Source organism: Zootermopsis nevadensis, unplaced genomic scaffold (genome assembly GCF_977971745.1).
Source record: "Zootermopsis nevadensis isolate Lab colony 2312 unplaced genomic scaffold, Znev_1.0 Znev_ptg000009l, whole genome shotgun sequence".
Classification (NCBI taxonomy): domain Eukaryota; kingdom Metazoa; phylum Arthropoda; class Insecta; order Blattodea; family Termopsidae; genus Zootermopsis; species Zootermopsis nevadensis.
In genome coordinates this window covers 4,708,127-4,732,454 of record NW_028259141.1, presented here as the reverse complement: position 1 = coordinate 4,732,454, position 24,328 = coordinate 4,708,127, and the positions used below count along the sequence as shown (strand labels likewise).

The 24,328-nt window shown below is 38.2% G+C and overlaps 2 protein-coding genes across 11 annotated transcripts in view; one reads left to right on the top strand and one right to left on the bottom strand.

The window, feature by feature from the left end:
- ph-p (polyhomeotic proximal) overlaps positions 1-18,119 on the bottom strand; it is a 189,933-nt gene extending 171,814 nt beyond the window's left edge. The window contains exon 1 of the mRNA XM_087345879.1: positions 18,000-18,119. The gene's annotated coding sequence lies outside the window, so the exon portion shown is untranslated. The remainder of the gene's footprint in view (positions 1-17,999) is intronic.
- On the top strand, positions 11,122-23,906 carry D2hgdh (D-2-hydroxyglutaric acid dehydrogenase). Of its 10 annotated transcripts, none has more exons than XR_015534353.1 (9): positions 11,123-11,279; positions 13,140-13,424; positions 14,199-14,396; positions 14,842-15,035; positions 15,947-16,115; positions 18,007-18,293; positions 19,919-20,087; positions 21,503-21,837; positions 23,446-23,906. XR_015534353.1 is itself a non-coding variant. In XM_022081384.2 (8 exons), exons 1-8 carry the CDS (start codon positions 11,216-11,218, stop codon positions 21,760-21,762), a joined length of 1,626 nt encoding a protein of 541 aa, XP_021937076.1. In that variant the 5' UTR covers positions 11,122-11,215; the 3' UTR covers positions 21,763-23,906. The 10 variants fall into 10 exon arrangements, 7 of the variants coding, with proteins under 7 accessions (XP_021937076.1, XP_021937075.1, XP_021937081.1 ...); XR_002546050.2 differs by having other exon boundaries at positions 22,938-23,906; XR_002546051.2 differs by having other exon boundaries at positions 21,998-23,906.
- Positions 23,907-24,328: the final 422 nt, after the last annotated feature.

The following is a 24,328-nucleotide window of genomic DNA, read 5'->3' as shown; positions in this document are numbered from 1 at the left end:
AGTTTGTGTATCTGCTATCTTTCTGTTAGGCGTGCTGTCAAAATGCATTACAATCCGGTAATCAGTTTCAAGGAACGTTCGTAACAAAAAGTTTTAAAAATACTCATATTAACTTCGTCATATTTCATCTTTGTCCGAAAGTAACAATTCGTGAACCACTCTATCCCAGGTGTCAGATTTGTTACGCTATTCACACATTTCCTAATTTGTTCCGTGCCCATATTCATACCGAGCGTTATGACAAGAATAAAATTCCTGCAAGACAAGTATTTCTTCACCAAGACGCACGTCAGAAATATAATAACATTTTTCAAATGGTCAAATATTTCCAAATAGAATGTTTTATTTACCAAATCATCTACCAAACGAGAGTTAAGAAAGTCCCTGTGACGTAGGCAGCCTAGTAGGCAAGTAACGTTACGCGCATGCGTAATCCGCCAATTCCTGAGTGGAAAACATTGGTCTTTAGTGCAAAGAAAATATTTCTCACACGTCTTAATTGTTTTCTGCTGCTCAGCTGTCCGTACGTTATTCATTTGTTATATTATAACCGTTTTATAACTTCCAGTGTTTTTGAATATTACCAGTAAATTTATTTATTTATTTAGTGTTCTGTCTGACGACAGGTCCATATGAACAGGATCCTTCCATCCTTTTCTCGGACTGGGACCTGTTCATATACGTTCTTGGCAGATGATCCAGAAGTGGTTTGCCATTGCCTTCTTCTGTGTGTGAATGGAGTAATTGTTGGGATGCCACGGAGGAAAACTCCGTGTTGCCTAGACCACGGCCTTGCCCAACACAAGTTATAAACTCGGGCACCGCCGGGAATCGAACCCGAGACCCCAGGATTACAAGGCCAGCGTTCTAACCGCTAGACCACCGTGGCTTCGATTACCAGTAAAGTTTACGTAAAATTAAAATAAGTACAACGTTTCTTGGTTTGCTAGTAGTGCAGCACGTGTCTTCCCTGGCTGTATAAGTCACAGGGACTTAACTATCGCGTACTGTATTCTGCAACATGGCACATATATATAGTATTTCTCCTAGTGTATAATCTGACTAACACAGAAGCTTCTAAAAACGCTGAAAAATCTTTTATTTACCCTCGGCAGCAAGCTCGTCTTATTTTGGGGGTTAAAATAGAGAAATATCCCGCAATTGGTGTGCCGCCATAAGTTTACAGGTGTGTCTAGAAATTTATTATATTCGCTCATTATATTATTATATAATTATAATTATATTATATTATTTTATATTTCGTAATCAGAATTCGTAAAACACACACACAGGTTTATCTTTGACAGTTTCATTCAACAGAGTTAGGCTTCGTTTTCGTATACCTGCATTCTTATTGGGCAAGGATTTTACCGATATGTAAATACATATTTATGGCCGTGTTTAGTTTTTTACATCCATTTCGTGATGCGAAATTTGTGGTCTGCTATCATGCGTCTTTGACAAATCAAAGTGTGAGGCAGGTATAAATCTTTGTAAAACACTGAATTAGACAAAACTAACTATACCCGGAGACCAACCGAATGAAATGTCAGAGATGAAATCCTCATTATTTTGAAGTGTACGTATTACAGAAAATTGATAGTAATCGATAGTAATCGATGCTATCACGGCAATGAAGATGGTTGTCTTCTGGAATATAGCATCGTGTAGTCTACTAGGAACTGACTGACGGTTATGAAGAACTTTCTGCCTTCATCATATGGGTGAACGCCACTACAGTTTTCTAACTAAATCGAGTCTTGGAAGATTTCCGATTCGAACATCGCAACATGTGTTTCTCACCAATATTCCCAGATGCTTACAAAGGCCTCCCATCCCCCAAACTTATTCCTACTCAGGATTTATGGTCAAAGTGCTATCTTACTTGGCACTTTCAGCTGAAACAGCGACCTGTGGGTCCAAGGAACATAATTAACTTCATTCTTGAAAACTGGTCTAATAGAAAATGCGAAGGAAGTATTTTTATGTGAAAACTAAAATACAGAGAAAATACAGACGCTCTATTAGATGCTAGTAAGTTTATTTATAAGTAAATGCAGAGATAACTAAGTAGGTTTAATATATTTTTATTTATCGTCATCAAACAGTATAAATTTTATATAAAAATAGCTAATTAATCGATCGAAAATGTATCAGAATTAAAATATTTGGTAACGACGTTAATAGGTTATGATTGCTTTCATGAGGAATTATATGCAGACCAAATTTGGTGCTTAGAAAATGTCTTCACGTCTCCTATTAAAAACGTAAATATTAGTGTCGTAGTACCTCGATTTGAAGACTCCATCGATTGTAAAATGCACCCTTGATTTAATAATGTTTTCAGGAAGAAAAGACGCTATAACAATATTTAGCCGCCATCGAATGTAAGAAGCATTAAATTTAAGAAACTTTAATATGTAAACAAAATGCTTCTTAAAATCGAGAAAATACGGTAATTTACAAAGTTCTCATTTTAGAAGTTTTTTGCATGGTATCTCAAATTAAGGAAAGAACTCAGATTGCGGACGTTTCAGAATAGGGTGCTTAGGAGAAAATTTGGATCTAAGAGAGATAAATGACTAGAGATTGGGAAAAAAGTTCATAATGAGGAGATTTACGGATTGTACCATTTACCAGACATTATTATGGTGATAAAATCAAGGAGCATGAGATAGGCAGGGCATATAGCGCGCATGGAGAACATGAGGAAAGCACATAAAAGTTTGGTTTTAAAGCATGAAGGGAACAGATCACCCGGAGGATAATATTAAAATGGATCTTGCGGAAATAGTGTTTGGGAGTATGGAACACATTCCTCTGACTCAGGATATGATAATGACCCTTTTCACTAACGTGTTTTGACAGTAATTTATTAAAATTTTTATATTAATTTAAAATAAATCTACGTGTTCGCCGACAATGTTTGACAAGAATGTTTGGAAATTATCCGACTTATAGCCTATTTTAGATTATAATTAATTGAGATTTAATATTTCCTCTTTATTTTCCATTTTCTTTCGCCATTGGAGTATTTATATTTCATAAATTTGTAAATTAAGAAACGAACAAATGTGTGTGTGTGTGTGTGTGTTCATGTCATTTAATTTTTAAGTGTTTTACATGAGCAGTAGATTTGGACAAGTCCATTAACACAGATAAGATATTAAAGGGGTTTGTGGTTTAGTTAAACTACGCCTTACTATTAAGTCTACCTGATTCCGCTGTGTTTGAGAGGCGAGGTAACCTTCTACTTGTAGTCCACGTCATGGTGACTCTATGTTACATATTCTAAAAAACACTCAAATATCAATGGAACTTATTTTACTGTTCAGACACTTATCACTACTTTATAAACACGAAAATTCACAGAAGAACGATATGTTAGCATCACAGCACACAACACGTGTTGGTAGAAATTATTCAAGCCAATGTACGCGTTACGATCAGTTACGTAAACTCACGTTAGTCAGCGAGAGCCTGCGCTAATCCAAGAAGCAATCGTACCCCCCCCCCCCCCCCGACTCTTAAAAATATGGTAAGACAGTTACGCGCTGAAAATAACATTTCTTATATTATAACTAATAGTAACAGTTTTTGATTCATTTAGTGCCGTACCTCACCAAAAGGAATAAAACAAATAAAATAAAATAAATAAGACTATAATAAATGTAAAATAATGAAAAGTACTGTGTTTATGTTTTGTTTCTGAAACAGCCCACTCCACTGACCGACACACCTTATCGATGTAGTTTACCTCACACCTCAGAGACATCAAGGAATTAACTGCAATAAACTAATCCACTGCGCCTAGAATTTCTACTCCCACTACTCTTCCCCTCGCTTCCCCTCACGCGCCACTCAGTGGCCACGTCTAAAAAATTTGACTGTAACTAAATAAACAAAGCGGAATATGGAATAGTCTTAGCTAGAAAAAGTTAAGTATAAAATTTGCTTCGTATATAATCAATTCTGTAAATTAAACTGGTTCATGAAGCTGGAGAATTTTCCTTTGTCTTTGTTTAATAAACCATTCAATGTTTTGGGGGATGACTTCATCAGATTAATGTCCTAATTAGTTTGGTCAAATTGAAGAGCTAATCTCCTGACAAAAAAAAAGTTTCTAGCCGAGACAGTTTCAGATCTACGTTTATAAACAGTAAGTCGACCTATCAAAGACAAACTGTGGGAAGTATCAACTTCAAAAAATGTCAATTTAATACTGTAACCACAAAACTTTGAAACTAACCTGAAAAATTATGTGTTCAGAAAGATCTTACACCACATTAGAACAGACGGTTCACTTCAATTACAAATTGTCTGTTCGTTTCTCTTCGGAAAATTTGACCATTTTAACCATGTTTTGTAATTACTATAGGCTCCGTTCTCTTTATTATGCTTTCTTCGTACAAACCGTATGAAATGAACGCATAATGGGGACGTCGTACCTGTCTGTCCACACGTTTAATCTCCGAATTTAACAAACAAATTTCAATTCAATTTTGTGACGACAGTCTACGCTAAAATTTGATTTTCATCAGTCAAATATAAATCCCAATTCACATGGAACCCAAATAATACTAAATGTTCTAAGAATACGAATTCCAATAATAATAAATGACTAAAGAAAAGCTAGACAAAGAGTGTACTATTACGCCTATTAAAAGTAAAGTAAAAAGTAGAGTTTGTCCCACTATACGCCATGTAGGCGCTTGGGGTGAGTGGAGGTATAGCTCCTCTCTTTCTTGACCTCGGCACTAGATGGGGGTGAGTGGTCAGCATCACGCCCCGGCCGGCTTTACTCCCGGGAAAGGACCCCGGTACCCATTGTGGAGGAGGCTGGGTGGGCCCCAGAGCCGGTCTGGACGCAGAGGCTAGAGGAAAAATCCTCTGCCCCCGTCGGGGATCGAACCCCGGTCGTCCAGCCCGTAGCTAGTCACTATACTGACTGAGCTATCCCGGCTCATATTACGCCTATTAGGGAAATAATTTAATATATAGACTCTTAGTGTATTCCAGACTGAAGAACGATTTTAACTGTCGACACAATAAAAAATAATTACCCTCTAAAAGGTTTAATGTATTAGCCTAAAATTTAAAAAATCCGGAGAACGATCCCAACTATAACCCGTCCGAACTAACTCCATAAAGCAAAGTCCTTATTGAGAAGCAAACAGTACGCCCAGCTATTAAATTCCGGCCTTTAATGGAAAAGAAATGTTCAGTACCGTGTTCACAACAGCCAGACACTGGTCCGTATCCTGAGACAGATAAACCCAATCCAAATCTATTTTACTTTATTCCACTGTAATATAATTCTCCCATTTACGCCTACGTCTTCCAAGTGGCCTCTTTCCTCCAGACATTCGAACCAACATTTTGTCCTGTGGATTCCTAATCCGCCCCACGCATACTACATATCCCGCCAATCTGATCCTCCTCGATTTGATAATCCTAATATTTGGTGAAGAGTACAAATTTTGGAGATCGAGATTATTATATTTATCCAGTCTATGCGCGGTATATGCCCTGCCCATCTCATGCTCCTTGATTTTATAACCCTAATAATACCTGGTAAATGGTACAATCCGTGAATCTCCTCATTATGAATTTTTTTTCCCCAATCTCTCGTCATTTATCTCTCTCGGGTCCAAATATTTTTCTAAGCACCCTGTTCTCGAATACCATCAATGTGTTATTTTCTCAAATGTAAAAAGCACCCATACAAAACAAGTAAAATTACAATTTTTATAGAGGAGTTCCAGCCAGAGTTCATTAGAGCATACTTTTATTATTCAAACTTTATCAATCTTGTAGTAAACACCTAAAGCCCACAACCTGCACTACAAATCTTTGATTATGCATTTTGTAGTGTTTTGTATAATTATCACTGTAAACAGCGATTATTTATTTCCATTTAATCCTTGGAATTGTGAAATGTTGTGTTCTCTTAGAGGTACGGACTGAATTATAAAATACTGTTTAGAAGAGCTTCGACTTCATAGGCTTATACATATTTCAAAACAAAATCCTACAACGAAAGTTAATTTATGCTGGGTTACTGAAACGATATGGAGTCAGACGAGAACATTTTTTGTGCCCTTAAGTAACGTGGTCCCCAAAAAAATTACGAGAATTTCTTCATTCTGAATTTCATCCCTACGTGTACGTGTTGTGCACAGATCTCTCCCCTTCCATATCTGAGACGTGCCTATTCGATTGGCGTCAATCGATTTTCGAAGAATTCTTTGCAATTCTGCATACCTCATTTAACTCAAATTCAAAATCCTTAACGTACATTTTAACACAAACCAAGTAAAGGTGTATATAATAGGCTATATTTACCTTATACTTCTTTCAACCATCCACCCGTAGACTAACACAATGAATAAAATGCTGGAAGAAAAAGAATTCTTTAAAGGTTTCAGATCTATAGCACCAGGATGGGTACGTTATTAGGTGGCGATGATATAAAAGTCTGAGAACGTCACGCTATAAAAATTAACATTTCTATTTCCTTACGTTCTTTTTTTCCATTCTCGTGGCAGAAATAATGGCTTATAACTGATAACTAGAAGCAGGAAAGATAGCTGAGAGGTAGCTTTTGCACGATTAATAACTTTCAATTTGACCTTCATATAAGAATGGGATCGATACTAATCGAAATAAAATTCGACAGACCAATTTCGATGTAGATTCCATCCAAATATTAGATTTAATCGTAATTCGGTCAGCAGTTTCAGACATGTAATACTCATATGGAAGGACAAACACAACCTTTAAATCTTCCGTTAATTTTATCCATTTGGTGCAAAGACAGCATGAAAATTAATGCAACTCTTCCTGGCATTCGTATTCCAATACACCATGATCAGTGAAGCTACATAGGACAGTCAAACAGACATCTTTGATTAACACATCGTATACAATTTATTTAAAATTCTAACAGCGACAGCCATCTAGCGGTGAATGTTTCAACTAATACTGCCTGCCTCGGCCACTGAACCGTAATTATATCGGGCTTCTCATATCAGGATTATTTTCTGTTCGTATAACTCTTAACTCAAATCTTGTCTTAATTAAAATATTTTGTCTTTATCTTATAGAAAACACAGCACTTCACTGTTGCAAATGGTTAGGCTGTTAAGAGAAATAGTTTACTATGAGAATCGCATGAAACAGACGTTGAGGGGCCAAACGCAGAATTAAAAGGTTAAGGTAGCCATCATAATTTTATACGCTGAAATAAAGTTTAAATAAAATCTTAAAATAACTGATACCACAAATAAGTATGGACTTAAATTAGACAGAAACGTAAACTTACGTCATTAAGGCCCATAACTTATTTTTTGGTTTGGAATATATAGATCTATTCAACGAAAAACAAGGCTCCTGGATTTTGAGGGGCAAATTCAAACGAACTCTTCCGCCAACTTCTAATGTGGACGTTTCACATTAAATTAAAAAATCACAGTGATTTCTTGCCACAGAAACCGAACGTCTCGACCGAGTGCATAAGTACTCCTGCTTCGTATTCTGGAGGTCCCAGGTTAAAATCTCGGACCGGGGCCTGGCTATCCTTACAGAGGCATTTCGTGATTTTCCCCAGTCCCTCCAGAAAAGGCCTGGATAGTACCTTAAATCAGTCCATAACCGCTTTGTACCAAATCTTTTCCAAATAACTCAAGAAAAATTCATGACTCATAACTAACTAACTAACTAACTAGATGGCTTACCGAACCCGAAGGTTCATCACCGAATTAACCAAAGCCCTCCACCGGACCCTGTCCTGGGCCAACAACATCCAGTTTCCTTCAACTCCTATCTCCCATAGATCCCGCCTGAGATTATCCTCCCATCTACGTCTAGGTCTCCCCAGCGGTCTCTTCCCTTCAGGTTTCCCAACCAGTACCCGGTGCACACCTCTTGTCCCATCCATGCGCGCTACATGTCCCGCCCATCTCACTCTTCTCGACTTAATCACCCTCACAATACTGGGGGAGCAGTACAGATTTTTAAGCTCGTCATTGTGCAGTTTTCTCCACGCCCCATCGTCTTCCCTCTTAGGCCCAAATATCCTCCTCAACACCCGATTCTCAAACACCTGCAATCTGTGTTCCTCCCTCTGAGTGAGAGACCATGTTTCGCACCCATACAAAACAACAGGCAAGATTATTGTTTTGTATACTTTAATTTTCAGGTTCTTAGAAATCAGACGGGAAGACAAAATATTTTGGACTGAGAAGTAGCAAGCATTTCCGGAATTTAGTCTCCTCCTAACTTCCTCACAAGTATCATTTTGATTTGTTATTGTTGTTCCCAAATATTTGAACTTTGTAACCCTTTCAAAGGATTTATTAGCTACCCTAAGATAATTTTGCCCGCCTGTCTTCTGATGACGAGATACTAACATGTACTTAGTTTTTTCTGAATTTACTTCCAGCCCCACTTGTCTACCAGCCTCTAGTAAAACTTCTGCGTTCCTCTTTATTGTATTTATATCGTCCCCCAATAAATTAACATCATCAGCATATGCCAATAGCTGATGTGTCCCGTTCAATTGCAAACCCTCCTGCCTACCTTGGACCTTCCTGATGGCGTATTCTAGCGCAAAGTTAAAGAGCAAGGGAGACAAAGCATCTCCTTGTTTTAGACCGTTCTTGATGAGGAATGTCTCAGATACATATTTACCTACTCGAATTTTGCTGCAGGTTTCATTTAAGCACATTTTTATTAGACCCACTAGCTTCTTTGGTATACCAAATTCAATAAGAATATTATATAGCACTTCTCTCTTCACAGAGTCATAGGCTTTTTTGAAATCTATAAATAACTGATGTACAGTCCCACCGAACTCCCATTTTTTCTCTAGTATCTGACGAATGCAAAAGATCTGATCAATCGTTGATCTGTTTCGTCTGAACCCACACTGATGATCCCCAATAGTTTCATTCGCATATGGGGTTAATCTTGCCAAAAGAATGTTGGATAGAATTTTGTATGAGGTTGATAGCAGCGATATTCCTCGGTAATTACCACACTCAGTCTTGTCCCCCTTCTTATAAATAGGAATAATTATGGATTCCTTCCATTGATGTGGCATCTCTTCCTTATCCCAAATTAACTGAATAAGCTTATGGATCCTCATATGCAACCCTTTGCCACCTGCTTTAATTAATTCGGCCGGAATCTGATCAATTCCTGGAGATTTATAACTTTTCAACTTCCCAATGGCTAGTTCCACTTCATCTAAGCTAGGTTCTGGCACCAACAGTTCAGCTGTATGCATTTTAATCTGTCTAATATCACCAGTATTATGAACATTTAAGAGCTCGCTAAAGAAATTTTTCCACCTATTCACAATTTTTATTGGATCTGCAAGCAAATTGCCACTATCATCCTTTACCAAATTAGTCTGGGGTTGATATCCTTTCTTAAAGTTATTAATGCCTCTGTACAGGTCTCTGATGTTTTTTTCCTTATTATTTGTCTCAAGTTCAGCAATTTTGCCCTTCAGGTATTCCCTTTTCTTAGTCCTAAAGGTTCTACTAGCCTCACGTCTCACGTTACATAGATTATCCGCATTTGTTTTGTTTGGGTTCTGCAACCATTGAAATTTTGTTTGCTTCCTTCGATCTATTAATTTTGAACATTCTTCATCAAACCACGGTTTATTTTGCTTTCTCCTGTAGTATCCTAGTTTCTCTTTTGCTGAAATTTTGATGCAGTTTCTGACATTTTCCCACTCCCTGTTGATGTCCACACTTTTATTATCCTCATTTGTCTCTAAAATTTGAAACCTATTCGAAATTTCAACTTGATATTGTTCCTTTGCCTCTCCCTCACTTAATTTTTTCAAATCAAATCTTTCTGTGTCAAAATTTTGTTTAGTTCGTCTACTTACTGAAAGCCGCTCCCTCACTTTTGCTACCACCAGATAATGATCAGTGTCGCAATCTGCTCCTCTGAATGATCTCACATCAATTACATTTGTCTGCCTTCTCTTATCTACTAAAACATGATCTATTTGATTGTGTGTTCTGCCATCTGGGGAAGTCCAAGTGTATTTATGAACATCACGGTGTGGAAATTTTGTACTTTTTACAATTAAATCTTTTGACGTAGCGAAGGTCACTGCTCTGACGCCATTATCATTACTAAGTGCATGGAGACTCTCGCTGCCTATTGTGGGTTTGAAGACATCCTCCCTCCCAATTTTTGCATTGAAATCTCCTAGCAGAATTTTCATGTGATACTTGCCAAATGTATCAAATACTGATTCCAATTCTTCATGATTCATGACTCATACCGTCATTAAATACAGAAATATGAAATATTAACGACGTTGTTATAGGCCTATAAACCACACAGCAAATAACTTAAGCCATTTTTAATTTATAGGCACGGAGTACAGAACACCAGCTGTGTTTATATTTCTTCAGTCTACGAACAAATGACTGCGTTCGGAGACGTACCAATGGGGATGGGGTTATAGCACAGGTGTCTGGTAAAAGTTTACCAACGTTTCAGAAGTGCTTGCTGCCAGAGGTCTCTTTACCCTGATGATGGAGGCAGCAAGGACTCTGAAAAGTCGATAAACATCTACCAGACACCTGTGCTACAACCCAGAAAACAGCCATCTTTGTACTCGCAGCAGTGAAAACCTGAAATCTCATCAGTCAATGACATTTCAAAGGCTTCTAGTACGCAGAACATCATCACAGCAACTATTCAAAGTGTCCTCATTATGATTCTATGCACTTCTCAGCATCAGTAGTGAATATGCAGCTTCTGTCATAGTCACAGGATAAATCCGTATGCGCCCTGCATTTGTAAAAATACGAAAAACCAGTGCAGGTGTTCTATCAACCGTTGTTTCATACACAAAGTCTCCCATCATCAGGGCGCCCGAAAGATATGAGGATACAGACAATTCTGAAATGTCGGTAAACGTCTACTAGACAAAACTTGCAAAATCCCATTATTTCGACTCAAATTGGTCCAAGAAATATTCTCTGCAATTATGACAGGAACCTTCCAGCACACTATGTATAATATTTTAAATTCCCCGCTTAGCACAGCCCAGTAAATTTCATCTTCGCAGTATGACTGACCTTGCATCTCTCATCTGGTCCTAACAGATGACAGTCTACATTCACATGTGACGCAAATAGCGCGCTGTTTACCGTAAGCTAAGTCATTCGATTGAAGTTGTATGATAAGCCTTCGAGTAGCCATCATACAGACGGAAGGTTGTCATTGTGAAATAAGGAAACCAGGTATGTACTTTATTGTTGGCTACAGAAGAACAAAATGTAACAGATCCATCTAGTGACAAAGTGGTGGATAAAAACAACGGAAACTATGTAAATATACATAAGGCTTTCTTGTTTCCTGGGGGTATATTACGACGCTGTATCAACTGTTAAGGTTATGAGGTAACAAATGAGAAGGTCTGAATAATATTAGCGGTGGGGAAAAGAATGAGTCATGGCGCATGTTGCCACATACTTGAGTAGTAGGATTGAAAAAATCTCAGGACAGTTGACCTTGGTCGGAATTAGAAATGAATGCCAACCACAAACAAAGAAAACTGCCAACACCATAATGCTAAGAACGAAACAGAAAATTCCCACAGACTGTCAATGTTTTTGTCAGACATGCCCACTTCATAAATTACAATTTTTCAGTATTAGGAATCCTTGCCATTGCGTGTGGCGTTGTAGGGTTCCGCAAGATCAAATAATCCAGTTTTAATGCCTCTAGTAGTAATTGATTTGCAGATTCTAGTTGTTGCAAAACAGCCTTGGCGAAGAGCGTGGGCCAAGCACATGTACTTGCATATTACTTTTTTTTCTCTCCGTAGTTTGCCTTATGCATGTATTATACCCATTGGATAAGAGAGAGAGCCGGTCTGGACCCAGAGGCTAGAGGAAAAATTCCCTGGCCCCGTCGGGATCGAACCCTAGTCATCCCAGCCCGTAGCTAGTCACTATCGTGACTGAGCTATACCGTCTAATTAATAAGTTCCCTATCAGGTTTGAAACAAATTGCAGAACTGAAAGGTGTGAACTTGGAAAGTGCCAGATCTGGTGTGAAAATGACGACGTTGTCAGTCCTGTTCGGTTCACGATTATACCACTAGGTTGCACCTTAATCGCCAATGTTTACGTTCTAATCATATGTACAAATGTTACGTAATTATGTAACTTCTACGAAGAACTCAGGAAAGTTAAGAAGAACGTTATCATTTCTAAAATAGAGAAGAAAAAACATGCATAGTGAGTTCGAAAGTGAAAGCGGAATTCCAAAACACATTTCTGTGCTTCATTAAGTATATTTACGTTTGCATATATTATTTTCTAAAAGTGCGTAATCTTATCTAAATAAACATTCTTCAGCAATTATAGTTACGATATGCCCTAAAAGAATCCGTTTTTTAAATTAATTTCTTTGGTAGTTTTAACCGATTTCATGTTATCCTTCCGGGGGGATCCCACGTTACACATCGTCAGAAGTGGAGTTCACGATTTGCTAGATGCCCCTTTTTCCTCAAATGAAAACCAAAGATTAAATCCCAAAAGTCGGGTCATTGAAATTTATAGTCACGGCCGTTATAGAAACATTTCAGGCAGTTAGCATTTGATATCACTTAAGTCTGACAGTGACTACAAAATAAAGTAGCTCCTAATAATGAGGCATATAAGGGTAGTAAGTTTTTGTATACATGTGCTTCTTCCGCAGAACTTCTGTTACATTTCAGTAGTACATATCTGATAGAGCATCATCCTACCATCATAATTATTAGTATCATTCTATTGGTCAGTCTCTATTGGCAAGACATATCTTAGTCAATTATGCCTTGATTCTGCTCATGCTGTTGCTTGTCTTTGAAAATTCATATAAACTTTAATTGTATCATGACAATAAAGTAGGGTCTTCAATAAACTAAATTATAGCTTAATTCTGTGAAATAAATCAGCAGTTACACCTCTGCAGGGCAATACATTAGTGGTAGTGAACATTAAACATATAAAGTTTAGTAATTCATTTGTTTAATATTGTGTCGTTTTCATGCGGGTATTAGTTTGGCTATCATAAACTGCTACTGATGCTGATTATTTTCTATCTGGAGGTAGCTAACATGCTGAGACACATCCAGATTCATACCATTGCAAGCAGAAAAGCAGCAGTGGATTTGATCCAGAATGGGTTAGTCAGAGGAATCAGTCAAAGTCTACAGTGCCGTAGGCCCGAAGTAGAACTAACGTCTGTTCGTTATCCTGGCGTCCGGCGAGGCAACTATGCCCAGCTAAGCGACAGACATGTGCAGCATTTTCGAAGTATCTTGCCCAAGGAGAGGGTCATAACAGAAACAGAAGATGTAGCGGGCTATAATGTTGACTGGTTAAGAATGGTTCGAGGTTGGTATGCGAGTTCCTGATTTACTTATTACATTTTCTTACATCTGCAGTCAGTTAATAGACTTTGATAACATGAGGAATACTGTCAGGATGAAATATAAAGAAATATGACACACTATGTACCAATACAAGTTTTATGAACTACATTCATTATTGATTTCAGGTTAAAGGAAAATTCATGTAGTATACAGGTCTACTAACTGTCTGGTAATGAAACATGAAGGTTCAAGTCAATGGACTTTATCCTGATCCAGTTTACATACTCATAACCTAAAATTAATTTTCTTATCATTCTCCCATTTCCCTCCTCGTCTTTCAGGTGACAGTTCATTATTCATTCTTGGTTTCCTTGATCTCAGCTACATATCCAGCACATTGTGGTCTCTTTGAATTCATTGCTCTGTATAAATCACAAATTTTCTGATTCGGAGGATGTTAATCCCTCATGTAGCTTGTCTCTCGTATTATTCTTGGGCACTTCATTCGTAACACCTGCAGTTTTCTGTCAGAATAAGATCATCATTTAGTAAAATTTAAACATTAGATGGAGTAAGTGTTCCAAAGGTTCATGTAAATCCTTATATCCTTCTTATGAACGCTATTATCAAGTCCTGTTTCAAATTTCTTCTCAGTGTCTTATTACTTTGACATGTTGTGTCGCACATGTAATTTCAGAAAATTTCCACATGAGTACACCAAAGGTTTATTATTTTTTAATGTGCAGCGTTCCACTGGGCCACATAAATAATCGCTGATGAGTCTCGTGATTTGCAGGTGTCAGCCAGATTGTGCTGAAACCCAAGATTACAGAGGAGGTGTCGGCAATACTCGAGTACTGCAATGCTGAGAACTTGGCAGTGTGTCCGCAGGGTGGAAACACTGGGCTGGTTGGCGGCAGCGTGCCCGTGTTTGATGAAGTCATCATCTCCACCAGTCTCATGAACAGCATAGTCAGTCTGGATGAACTCTCGGGTACAACATGTTTCCTGTGTTGCACTATACATGGGTAAATCATACGCAACATCAGACTGCGTACTGTGATCTCCAGTGGTTTCTCAAATATCACACCAGGCAGGTTCGCTCACTGACGTCAGACTCGTATTCAGGAGCTACCTATTTAAATCTTGGTTATAACTTTTGCTGTTTTGTCTGAGGTTTCTCACAATTTCTCTCAGTTCTTTGCAGTTGATATAGCATCATTAAGTAATATGCAAATAAATATCACATCATAAACCTTGATAAGCTCTCACGAAGATACCTCACCCTTCCTCCAAAGCAATAGCAAATGTTCCCATACGTTCTTGCAGTTTTGAGGCATGAGGGAGCAGACAAGTGTCTTTTGTCTTCACGGTTCATTAGTGGCAAGGCACAGTTCCTAAGTTTCTGTTTATTCACATTTTCTAATTTATTTTCACAGGTATTTTGGTGTGCCAGGCTGGTTGTATTCTGGAAAATTTGGAATCTTATCTTTCTGAACGAGGTTTTATGATGCCTCTAGACTTGGGAGCCAAGGGGACCTGTCAGATTGGAGGAAATGTATCTACCAATGCTGGGGGAATCCGGTTGATTCGCTATGGCAGTCTTCAGGGTAGTGTATTAGGTATTGAGGCGGTGAGTGGCTACTTTATGAAAACGTTTGCAGGATTAGGAATGGAGAAATCTCCACTGATAGATATTTTATGAAAAGTGTAATGGTATAGAAGCAGCATGGCCACAGTTTCAGTAGCAGACACTTCCATCTTTGCCATTTATCGCTCTGTCCATCTCCTGAAAGGCGATGGAAACTTGTGTCTGACATATTTGTAAAATTCCAAGTTACTGTTCTTTATCTTGATTTGTATCTTGGCCTCATCATCCATGGCACTGTGTTTTTTGTTCTTGCAAGTTGTATTTCCAGTAAATACTTTCATCATTCTGAAATTCTTCTCGGCAACGTCCAATGACATAAGGTTTTGTCTCCTAACACATTTACACCCTTCAGGCTATGTAGACCAGTGGTCTCCAACGCGGTGCCCGCCAAGGCTTTTTTTGGGTGCCCGCATTGTTACGGAAAGAGGTGGTACTGAATAATGAAGGTCGATCAACCATGAACATTATCAAATCAAAGCACAGATCTCGACTTGACGATTGTTTGCGAGCAGCAACATCATCCTACACTCCCAAATTTGAAAAACTGGCAGATGAATTGCAGCGCCAAACATCACACTAACTTCCCACTTGAGTAATAATAATTGCACTTATAAAACTACGTATTTTTGATTGCGTGGTTTTTCGTATCATTAAACGTTGTGTTGTTTTGTGTATTATTTGGTGTCAATATCTTATTTGTCCAGAGAAAAGAAAATTTGGCTTTGCCACGATCTCATAAACTCTCTAATGTGCCCATAGGCACAAAAAGGTTGGGCACCACTGGTCTAGTAGACATTAAGTTTCTGTAGTAACTTTTACATCATCCATTCTAATGCCAGCATAACCTAACAATCTACCTTGTTACTGTTAATAATGATGATGATTTGTTTCAGGTGAAAGCAGATGGTGAAGTGATAGACTGCTTGAGCTCGCTGAAGAAAGATAATACAGGCTATCATCTTAAGCACTTGTTTATTGGATCAGAGGGCACGCTGGGAATTGTCACCAAGGTGTCCATCCAGTGTCCACCAAGTCCCAAGGCAGTTAATGTTGCTTTTCTGGGTATGTTCTTATATTGGCTATGAATTTTCTGAAAAATTTCACTAAAATTTTGGGTGTAACCAGTACACACAGTTTAGAAAATTGGGGTAACACACATATTTAGTTACGCAGTTTGTCCAATATGTACACGGTATTTTTAAACAGTGACCCCTTCCTTTTTGGTGCTCTTAACTGATTAACATTCACACACTGTATTGTTTTTGATTTTAGGAAATCTGACCGGCTTTCTTGTGCTACTCATTTCCACTCTGCCTTGCTTTCTTCTAATATTTCCTACTATCCTTCATATTCTAGTCATTTCAGCCATCGTCATTAAAGCATCATGAAACTCCCTGTATGTCTTATTGGTATTAATTACTGGTCATGTTTAATAAATCTTTGTACAACCTCAAAAGATAAAGTGTGCAAACTTTGTTCAGACTCCTCAGTATATATAATTTAAATTAGGAACTCCTTCTTCTTCTTCTTCTATGGCTCTCTGGTCCGTATTCGGTCCATGGCCTTCTCAATTCTCCTCTTCCATTCGGTCCTCTGTTAGGTCCGTCTGTCCGAGGTTGAGGTTTTGAAACATCTTCCTTTTTACGGTGCAAGGTTGTTGGCCTTGCGACCAACCCCCAACCTGGAGGACCAGGGTACCTGTCTTAGTCTGATCTCTCCCCCTCGACCAGTCTGGCTAGGGAGGTCCTACCTGTACCTATGCTACCGCCAGCATAGCTCTTGGGGTCACTGAGGTAATCAAGCCCCACCACCACGACAAGGTGCAGGTAAAATTAGGAACTTGCTATTGTACATTTGCTGGGACATGAGCTATGGCCTTGAGATGTACAGTGTATTTGCAGCTCGAACAGTGGGTGGGGTGAAAGTGGAGCTCAGTTATGAGCGAGCTGTGACCGAGTTCACTTCGTGCGTTGAGCTCCATTTCAATAACATTGGCCCATTTATAATTAGGCCTGTCATTTTTACTGTTGTTGTTTCTACTCGGCATGAACAGAATGCAAGGCGAGGGCAGAGGCTTAAAAAAAATACGGGGACGTAAAATACACAGCCAAATTAGAGAAATGGTGATAAGTGTTTACAGTTTTATATAAAACAATAACACAGTGAGTGCATGGAAAATCAACTTGACCAGGATTTGATCCTGTGATCCCACATGTAAGAGTCCAGTGTGCTACCACAGACCAAACACCCCTATGAAATAATAAGACAGTAAGACCTTATAATAATAGTTGGAAATTAAAGTTGTCTAAGTGAGATAACAGGGGTCCGTAGTGGCCGCGTGGTCTGAGGCGTGGGCCTTCTGCCGCATGGTCGCTGGGACCATGGGTTCGAATCCCACTCAAGCCATGGACGTTTGTCCGCATTTTTCTGTGTTGTGCTGTCCAACGTACAGGCAGAGGCCTTGCGACGGGCCGATCCGTCGTCCAAGGAGTCCTACCGAATGTCTATAGATCGAGCCAACGAAAAGTTGGGACCCGCAGTGCTCAGGCACTTGAAGAACGGGTCGTTCCCAGTATTCAGTAAGTGAGATAGATTCTTCGAGTTCTAATACTACGGGCTTGGTTGGATTTTAGTGAATCACTAATCAGTGTTTTATGAAAGTTGTCTGCAAGTGTCAATATAATTTTGAGAGTTGACAGTCTTTCCATTGGATGAGATCTCTTGAAAATTATCATCATATGTGCAGTTTGTGTTGAGAACAAAATCCAGCTGGAGAACATGCTTATTATTGTTCCGTTTCTTCTACCATTCATTCAAAATCATCTTCATCGTTGCCTATTATCGTTAACGTATCAATTCTGCAGTTACTATACATTACAAGAGTCAGATATTCTACAAAATAAATAAATACAAGAGCTATAAAATATATGAAGTGATGCATCTTACCTTGTAGGCTTGGACTCATTTGACGATATTTTGCGCACGTTCACGGAAGCTCGGAGTGGGTTGGGTGAAATACTGTCTTCATGTGAAATGATGGACTTGTTATCTCTGGATGCTGCAACATCGAATCTCAAACTTCAGCGACCAATTGGAGAGTTTCCATTCTACATGCTGATAGAGACATCTGGTAGCAATGGAACACATGATGAGGAGAAGCTGACCAAATTCTTGGAGACGCTGATGGCTAATGGTGTTGTTCGTGATGGGACTGTGGCCAGTGAGCCATCTAGGATAAAGGTAAGGTGTTAAAATATAAATTGATTTTTGTTAGGAGTTGTAATTCTTAGTCAATAAAGAAATGAGCTACTGATGGATGATTGTGGTTTGATTCCCAGCAAGGTCATTGGGATTTTATTTTTTATCTCCACTTCCAGGATGTCTCTGAAGTCAAAAGTATAATAAAAACATAGTCATTTTAAGGTTAGCTTCTAAGTAAAGGGTTAGAATTTGACTGATTTCTGATGACAATATGACTATTATGTGTCTTTTTGTCAGTCAATATGGCAACTCCGTGAACTCATACCAGTGGGCTTGACACATGAGGGCCTCTTGAATTCTTATGACATGACTCTACCCATGAAGCATCTGTATGACCTCGTGCCTCTGGTATCAGAACGTCTAGTTGGGACATCTGCGATCCGATGTTGCGGCTTCTGCCACCTTGGTAAGGGAGGGTTATACTGGTGACCCTTCCCTTGTTATGTCTTCACTCATAACATGTTGAATGTTGTATGATCTGAAGCTTTCATGGCGACTAAGTATAATAAATTCTTCTCGGGCTAGTAAGGCTTACACTTACACGACTGGTAGCCTGAGAATAATTGATTATGTTGAATGTTGTTCACTGTAGTGGAGGGGACTGAGTATTTTAAAGACAGAGATATCTGCTGGATGTATACACAGTTCTTCATTTGTTCTTGTCGCTGCTGGACAATTGAATTGCATCGTGGACTACACCTAAGTGTGAAAAATATTGAAAACCTTAGTCGTAGCATTTGAAAGAAATTTGTTCCAAATTTTGGTAACGTGCTTTCTTATGTTTCTCTGAAATTTGCTACACAGCCCCACACACCCTAAATGTACTTAATACACATGGCATATCAGGAGTTTTGAGTTATTTTATCTTCCAGTTATTGGCTGACAAACTTCGATGTGTATTTTTATTTATGATTTTTCACATAAAAAAGGATGAAATTTAAACCATTTGAATCCTACTGTAGTATGCTAATTCCTTGATCATCAAGGTAAAATATCATTTAAAGAGTCCTTGCTTTGATCCAGTTTACTGCCACAAGTAATTTGTCAAAGTAGTAAAGAAGGACTACCGCTCTGTCGAAGGTTAGGCAGACCAAGGACCAGATAACAAAGCATATGCCCTCTTTCTGTAATATGAATGAAGAGCTGTCTGGCTGGATGACAGAAATTAATTAATGAATGCCTAAGCATGGGACAGGTAGAAGGAATTGTGACAAAAGGATGAATAAGTGACTATGCGAAGAATAAGTTCTTTGAAGATTTCTGTCTTCTGGGTTGTTGCACTGTGTAGTCTGGTCGATGTTTACCAACGTTTCAGAGGTCATACTGCCTCCGTCATCATGGTGATGAATGTGCCAATTGGAGGCAGTATGACCTCTGAAACGTTGGTTAACATCGACCAGACTACACAGCGCAACAACCCAGAAGACAGAAATCTTCATACTCACCGCTGTGAAAACCTCAAATCTTACAATAAGTTCTCTGTGTCCTGCCAGATAGTTAACAGTACTGTGTATAGGAACTGTCTGTAAGAGATGTACACTGTCCAGCAGATGCCTCTGCCTGCCTGTGTCCTGTTACTTATGGACTGTGCTTTGTTTCCATAGTTAATGTGGAACCTTCGGGAAGGGATAACTGGAGGCTTGCTTCATGATGGTTATGTGTACAAGTATGACATCTCACTGCCTCACAATAGCTTCTATGCCATCATTCCTGAACTCAGAACACTCTTACCGGCTGATAAGGTGGGGCGGATATGTGGCTATGGTCATGTAGGTATGTTTGAAGTAGGCAGGAACGTTGTGTGGGGGATCCTCATGTTTGTAAGAGATAAGTTTCTCACTATTACTAACTTTAGTATTAATTTCTTCTTTGCTGCATTTATTTCCTTATGCATGACTTTGAACTTTAAGTAAGTAGTACATATTGCCTTGATAAATACTTATATGTATTTGAAAGATGATTCTTGAACTGGTTGTTTACAAAATTTTAAATTATTCAGTCTATTCTACAAATTCTCTAAAATGCATGAGTTTGGGTACAGAAAATATATTTGCTGTTTAAATAATATGGGAGGCATTGTTAATTCTGTACACTCTTTTCAGTGTTTAAAATTTAGTAGTGTTAGTATTAATATGCAAATTTTGGATTTAGGTATATGTTCTACACAGCATGGTCGTTTGTTGACATTGGACTGTAAAAAGTTAAAATGACTCTTTTGAGGTGTGAGGTTTTCATAAAGAGGTTAACTGAGTTCCTAGAGCATTGCATTGCTTAACACTTTGGGGTTAATTTTTTTCTCAGCTGAAAGAAATTGTGCAGTTAATTTTTGATCATGTCATATCTTTGCTGTGCTGTGCTGTGTTGTGTTGTGTTGTGTATGTCTATGTCTGCATGTGTTACCATATACTTTGCTTTATATTATGGAAACTACACAGCAGCATTACCCGTGTTCTTTAACCTTAAACTGTAATTATCTGAAACTTAACTAAACATGAATCAAAATTTAGTTAACATTCTAAATACAAATACTCTTTCTTTTGTCTTTCTAATCTCTCATTTTCTTAATTATCCAATTTAAAACTCTTATACTGACTTCTATGCCTTTACTTTAACTTTTAAATATTTGTATTCTGTATTTTTGTTCTGTCTTTTAATTCAAAGGCATCCATTTTAGATGCCTTCTTTCATTATTTATTCTCAAAAATATTGTCACGACTAAAAATGAAATTCTTTAGTTATCAACAGCTCTATAAAGTGGGATAAAATATGAAATTAAACTATTAGAAAGGAATTAAATTTACAGTCGGTTAACATCTAATGAAAAATACGAAGGTTACCAAAACAAATGGGGAATATAATGAAAAACATTTAGAGAGAGTCAGCAAAGTTTTTTATCTGTTCACACTCAGAAATCAAATACCTCTATAATAAGATTCTTCTAAAGATTCCTAACCCGTATTATCCATGCATTACTCCTAACACATGTATGGTCTAGCTGGTTATTTGTCACAGTGGCATACCTCTAACTCCAAAGTTGAAGTCCAGATGGCAGCCCTTTAATACAGGGATGTAATTCCCCTTTTCCTGTATGATAATGGTTAATGAAACTTGAACAGGCCTAAAGGCCTAACCTGCAACACACAAATGATTTTGGTTATATTTCAAACAATTAATAAACCATGTTTCAGGGGATGGCAACCTGCATTTAAACATTACCACTCCAAAATTTGACCCTGATGTCCTGAAAATTATTGAGCCATTTGTGTTCGAGTGGACTTCTAAGCTGAAGGGAAGCGTGAGTGCTGAGCATGGCATTGGCTTCAAGAAGACGCAATACATCCACTTTTCCAAGTCACAGAGTTCACTTAACCTCATGGTTAACATCAAGAAGCTCATGGACCCAAAAGGTATTCTGAACCCCTACAAGGTTCTACCAGCACAACACTGAGATCCGTTGCCCAAGCACTGTGTGTCCAGATTTGACGTCAGATGATGTTACATCCTGCAGAATATTGCGTTTTAAGTAAGTATATCCTATATCTGTTTCATCATTACCACATGATAGGTATCAGTTAGGAGACATAAGCATCCGCAGTGTTTACATGACTGTGAGAACAAAAGATCTGTTGGCCATCGAGTAATGCAACTGAATTTTTCAGAAATTTCACCATATTTATTTACAGGAAATTTGTAAGCATTAGAAATCTTCTCTGTAAGCTACATACTGGGGATACTGGGAATGACCCGTTCTTCAAGTGCCTGAGCACTGTGGGTCCCAACTTTTCGTTGGCTCAATCTATAGACATTCGGTAGGACTCCTTGGACGATGCCCTGATGACGGAGGCAGTATGACCTCTGAAACGTTGGTTAACATCGACCAGACTACACAGCGCAATAACCCAGAAGACAGAAATCTTCATACTCACCGCTGTGAGAACCTCAAGTCTTACAAGTGAGAAAGTGTTCGTCCGTAATTTGATGCTAATGAAGGTGTCACACAAACCAGAAATTTAATAGTGAGATGGAGAACTGAGGTGTATCTTGCCATCACTTTTGAAAACCTGTATTGTGCCAATTTCCAACTTGACTGACCACGGGTAACCAAGCTAGTGAACGTACCTATTAAATTGCTGCATGAAAGTATCAACAGTTTTTACAAGGGTGGTATTAAAATCCTTTTTAGTACTAGTATAAGGGGTAAACTGCAATTGAAAAGTATGAAATTGTCTCAGAACAGTACTTCGATATTTATTCACATTAAGTGAAAAATAAATTTCATATTTTTCTCTTCCTTTCCCGTGGAAAATTAACATGCTCACAGAATATACTGGAATGTTAATACCAATTATTAGTAACATTATTTCCCAATGAGGTGTAGTATTGTTGAAAATCAATTCATTTCCAGTACCGCTGGTTTTCAAAAACAAATAAGCTCAGTAATAATGCCACCAACTTTCAATCTGGATGTATCCAATTTTTATCCTTCTCGAGAACTAGCTATCCTAAACAAGAGATTTTTATGAGTGCTTGCGACACTATTTTAGAATTTAGAAAAGGTGGTGGATGGCTGTTAATAGCATAGATAAAAACCAGTCTAATTTCTAATGACATTTTTAAAAACAGATACTGATGCCCAGGAAAGCTGGAGGCTTACTTCTTAGGGTGTTCAGTTACTTCAAGCATGAGAGCTGTACACAGTACTGTCATGTCAGAAGAACACTTTCGATGCATACTGTACCAAGCTTTGGAAGATCTTGCAACTTCACTTGCCTAGCCGTGTCTATCCGAACATGATAGATCACGAAGATTGCTCATCTTCTCGGTTGTTGCGCCACGTAGTCTGGTAGAAGTTTACCGACGTTTCAGAGGTCCTTACTGCCTCCACCATCAGGCCCCTGATGTTGGAAGCAGCAAGGACTCTGAAACGTCAGTAAACTCCTACCAGACTACACGGCGCAACAACCCAGAAGACAGAAATCTTCAGACTCACCATCATGAAAACCTCAAACATATGTGATAGTTCACATTTCAGTTGCTTATAGGTTATTATTTTCACCGTTTCGTTGCGTTATATTTGAAAACAATATCCATGTAACCACAGTATTGAAATGCTATTTTAATTCATCACCAGGTTTGTTCGTAAAATTTACAGTAAATCAGTGTGGACGAACAGATACATCAGAAAAGTTCTGATGGGGTAGGATTAGGATTAGTCCCTTCTATCAGACCCAACAGAATAGGCATTTTTACGAGAAGATGGAAGCAGGACCAAGTCCCAAAATGTAGTCATCTTGTTTTATAATTCTGAATGATGGATGAAGCCCAGAAAAAGAGCAATATTTAATGGAAGGAACTGGACTTAGCAACACTGGATTATACATAGTGGGTTGGAGATGAAATGTTTTTCAGGTTATGTTGGTTGAGGTGTAAAAGACCAAAGTTATTTTGTGCTCAATATACAATATACACAATTTGTAACATGTAAATATTTTACATTGCTGTATCTGAATATTACAGAATTTATATTCATATGTACTGTAGTCAGCTGTAACATGATTTGACGCTCTGACAATAAAGAACCTGAAAGTTGAATGCAGCTAACACAAAAAGCCATTAATGGACCCAGTACAGTTTCATATTACCTGAACCCATTTCTTCACAAACAATTGTAATATTTCTTTGAGTCTCTGTCAGTCTTCATGACCACTATGAAGTTTTCACACCAAAGTTTTGTTGTTACAATGTCCATCTATGTCCAGACTATCCAACTATTCATTTATTCATCCTAATACAAGTGAATAATGATATAAATGATTAAGATTTTCCTATATGTAAACTGCAATTCACCTTTTACTCATAAGATGATCTAAGCCAGTGGTCCCCAACATTTTTGTGCCTATGGGCACATTTGAGAGTTTATGAGATCGTGGCGGTCACCAACCACTTAACAAAGCCAAATTTTCTTTTTTCTGGACAAATAAGATATTGACACCAAATAATATGCAAAACAACAC

Coding starts and splice junctions, on each gene's coding strand:
- D2hgdh (XM_022081384.2), top strand. CDS start 11,216: ATGATAAGCCTTCGAGTAGCCATCATACAGACGGAAGGTTGTCATTGT. Junction 14,397..14,841: donor CAGTCTGGATGAACTCTCGG/GTACAACATGTT, acceptor TTATTTTCACAG/GTATTTTGGTGTGCCAGGCT. Junction 18,721..21,502: donor TTGCGGCTTCTGCCACCTTG/GTAAGGGAGGGT, acceptor ACCATGTTTCAG/GGGATGGCAACCTGCATTTA.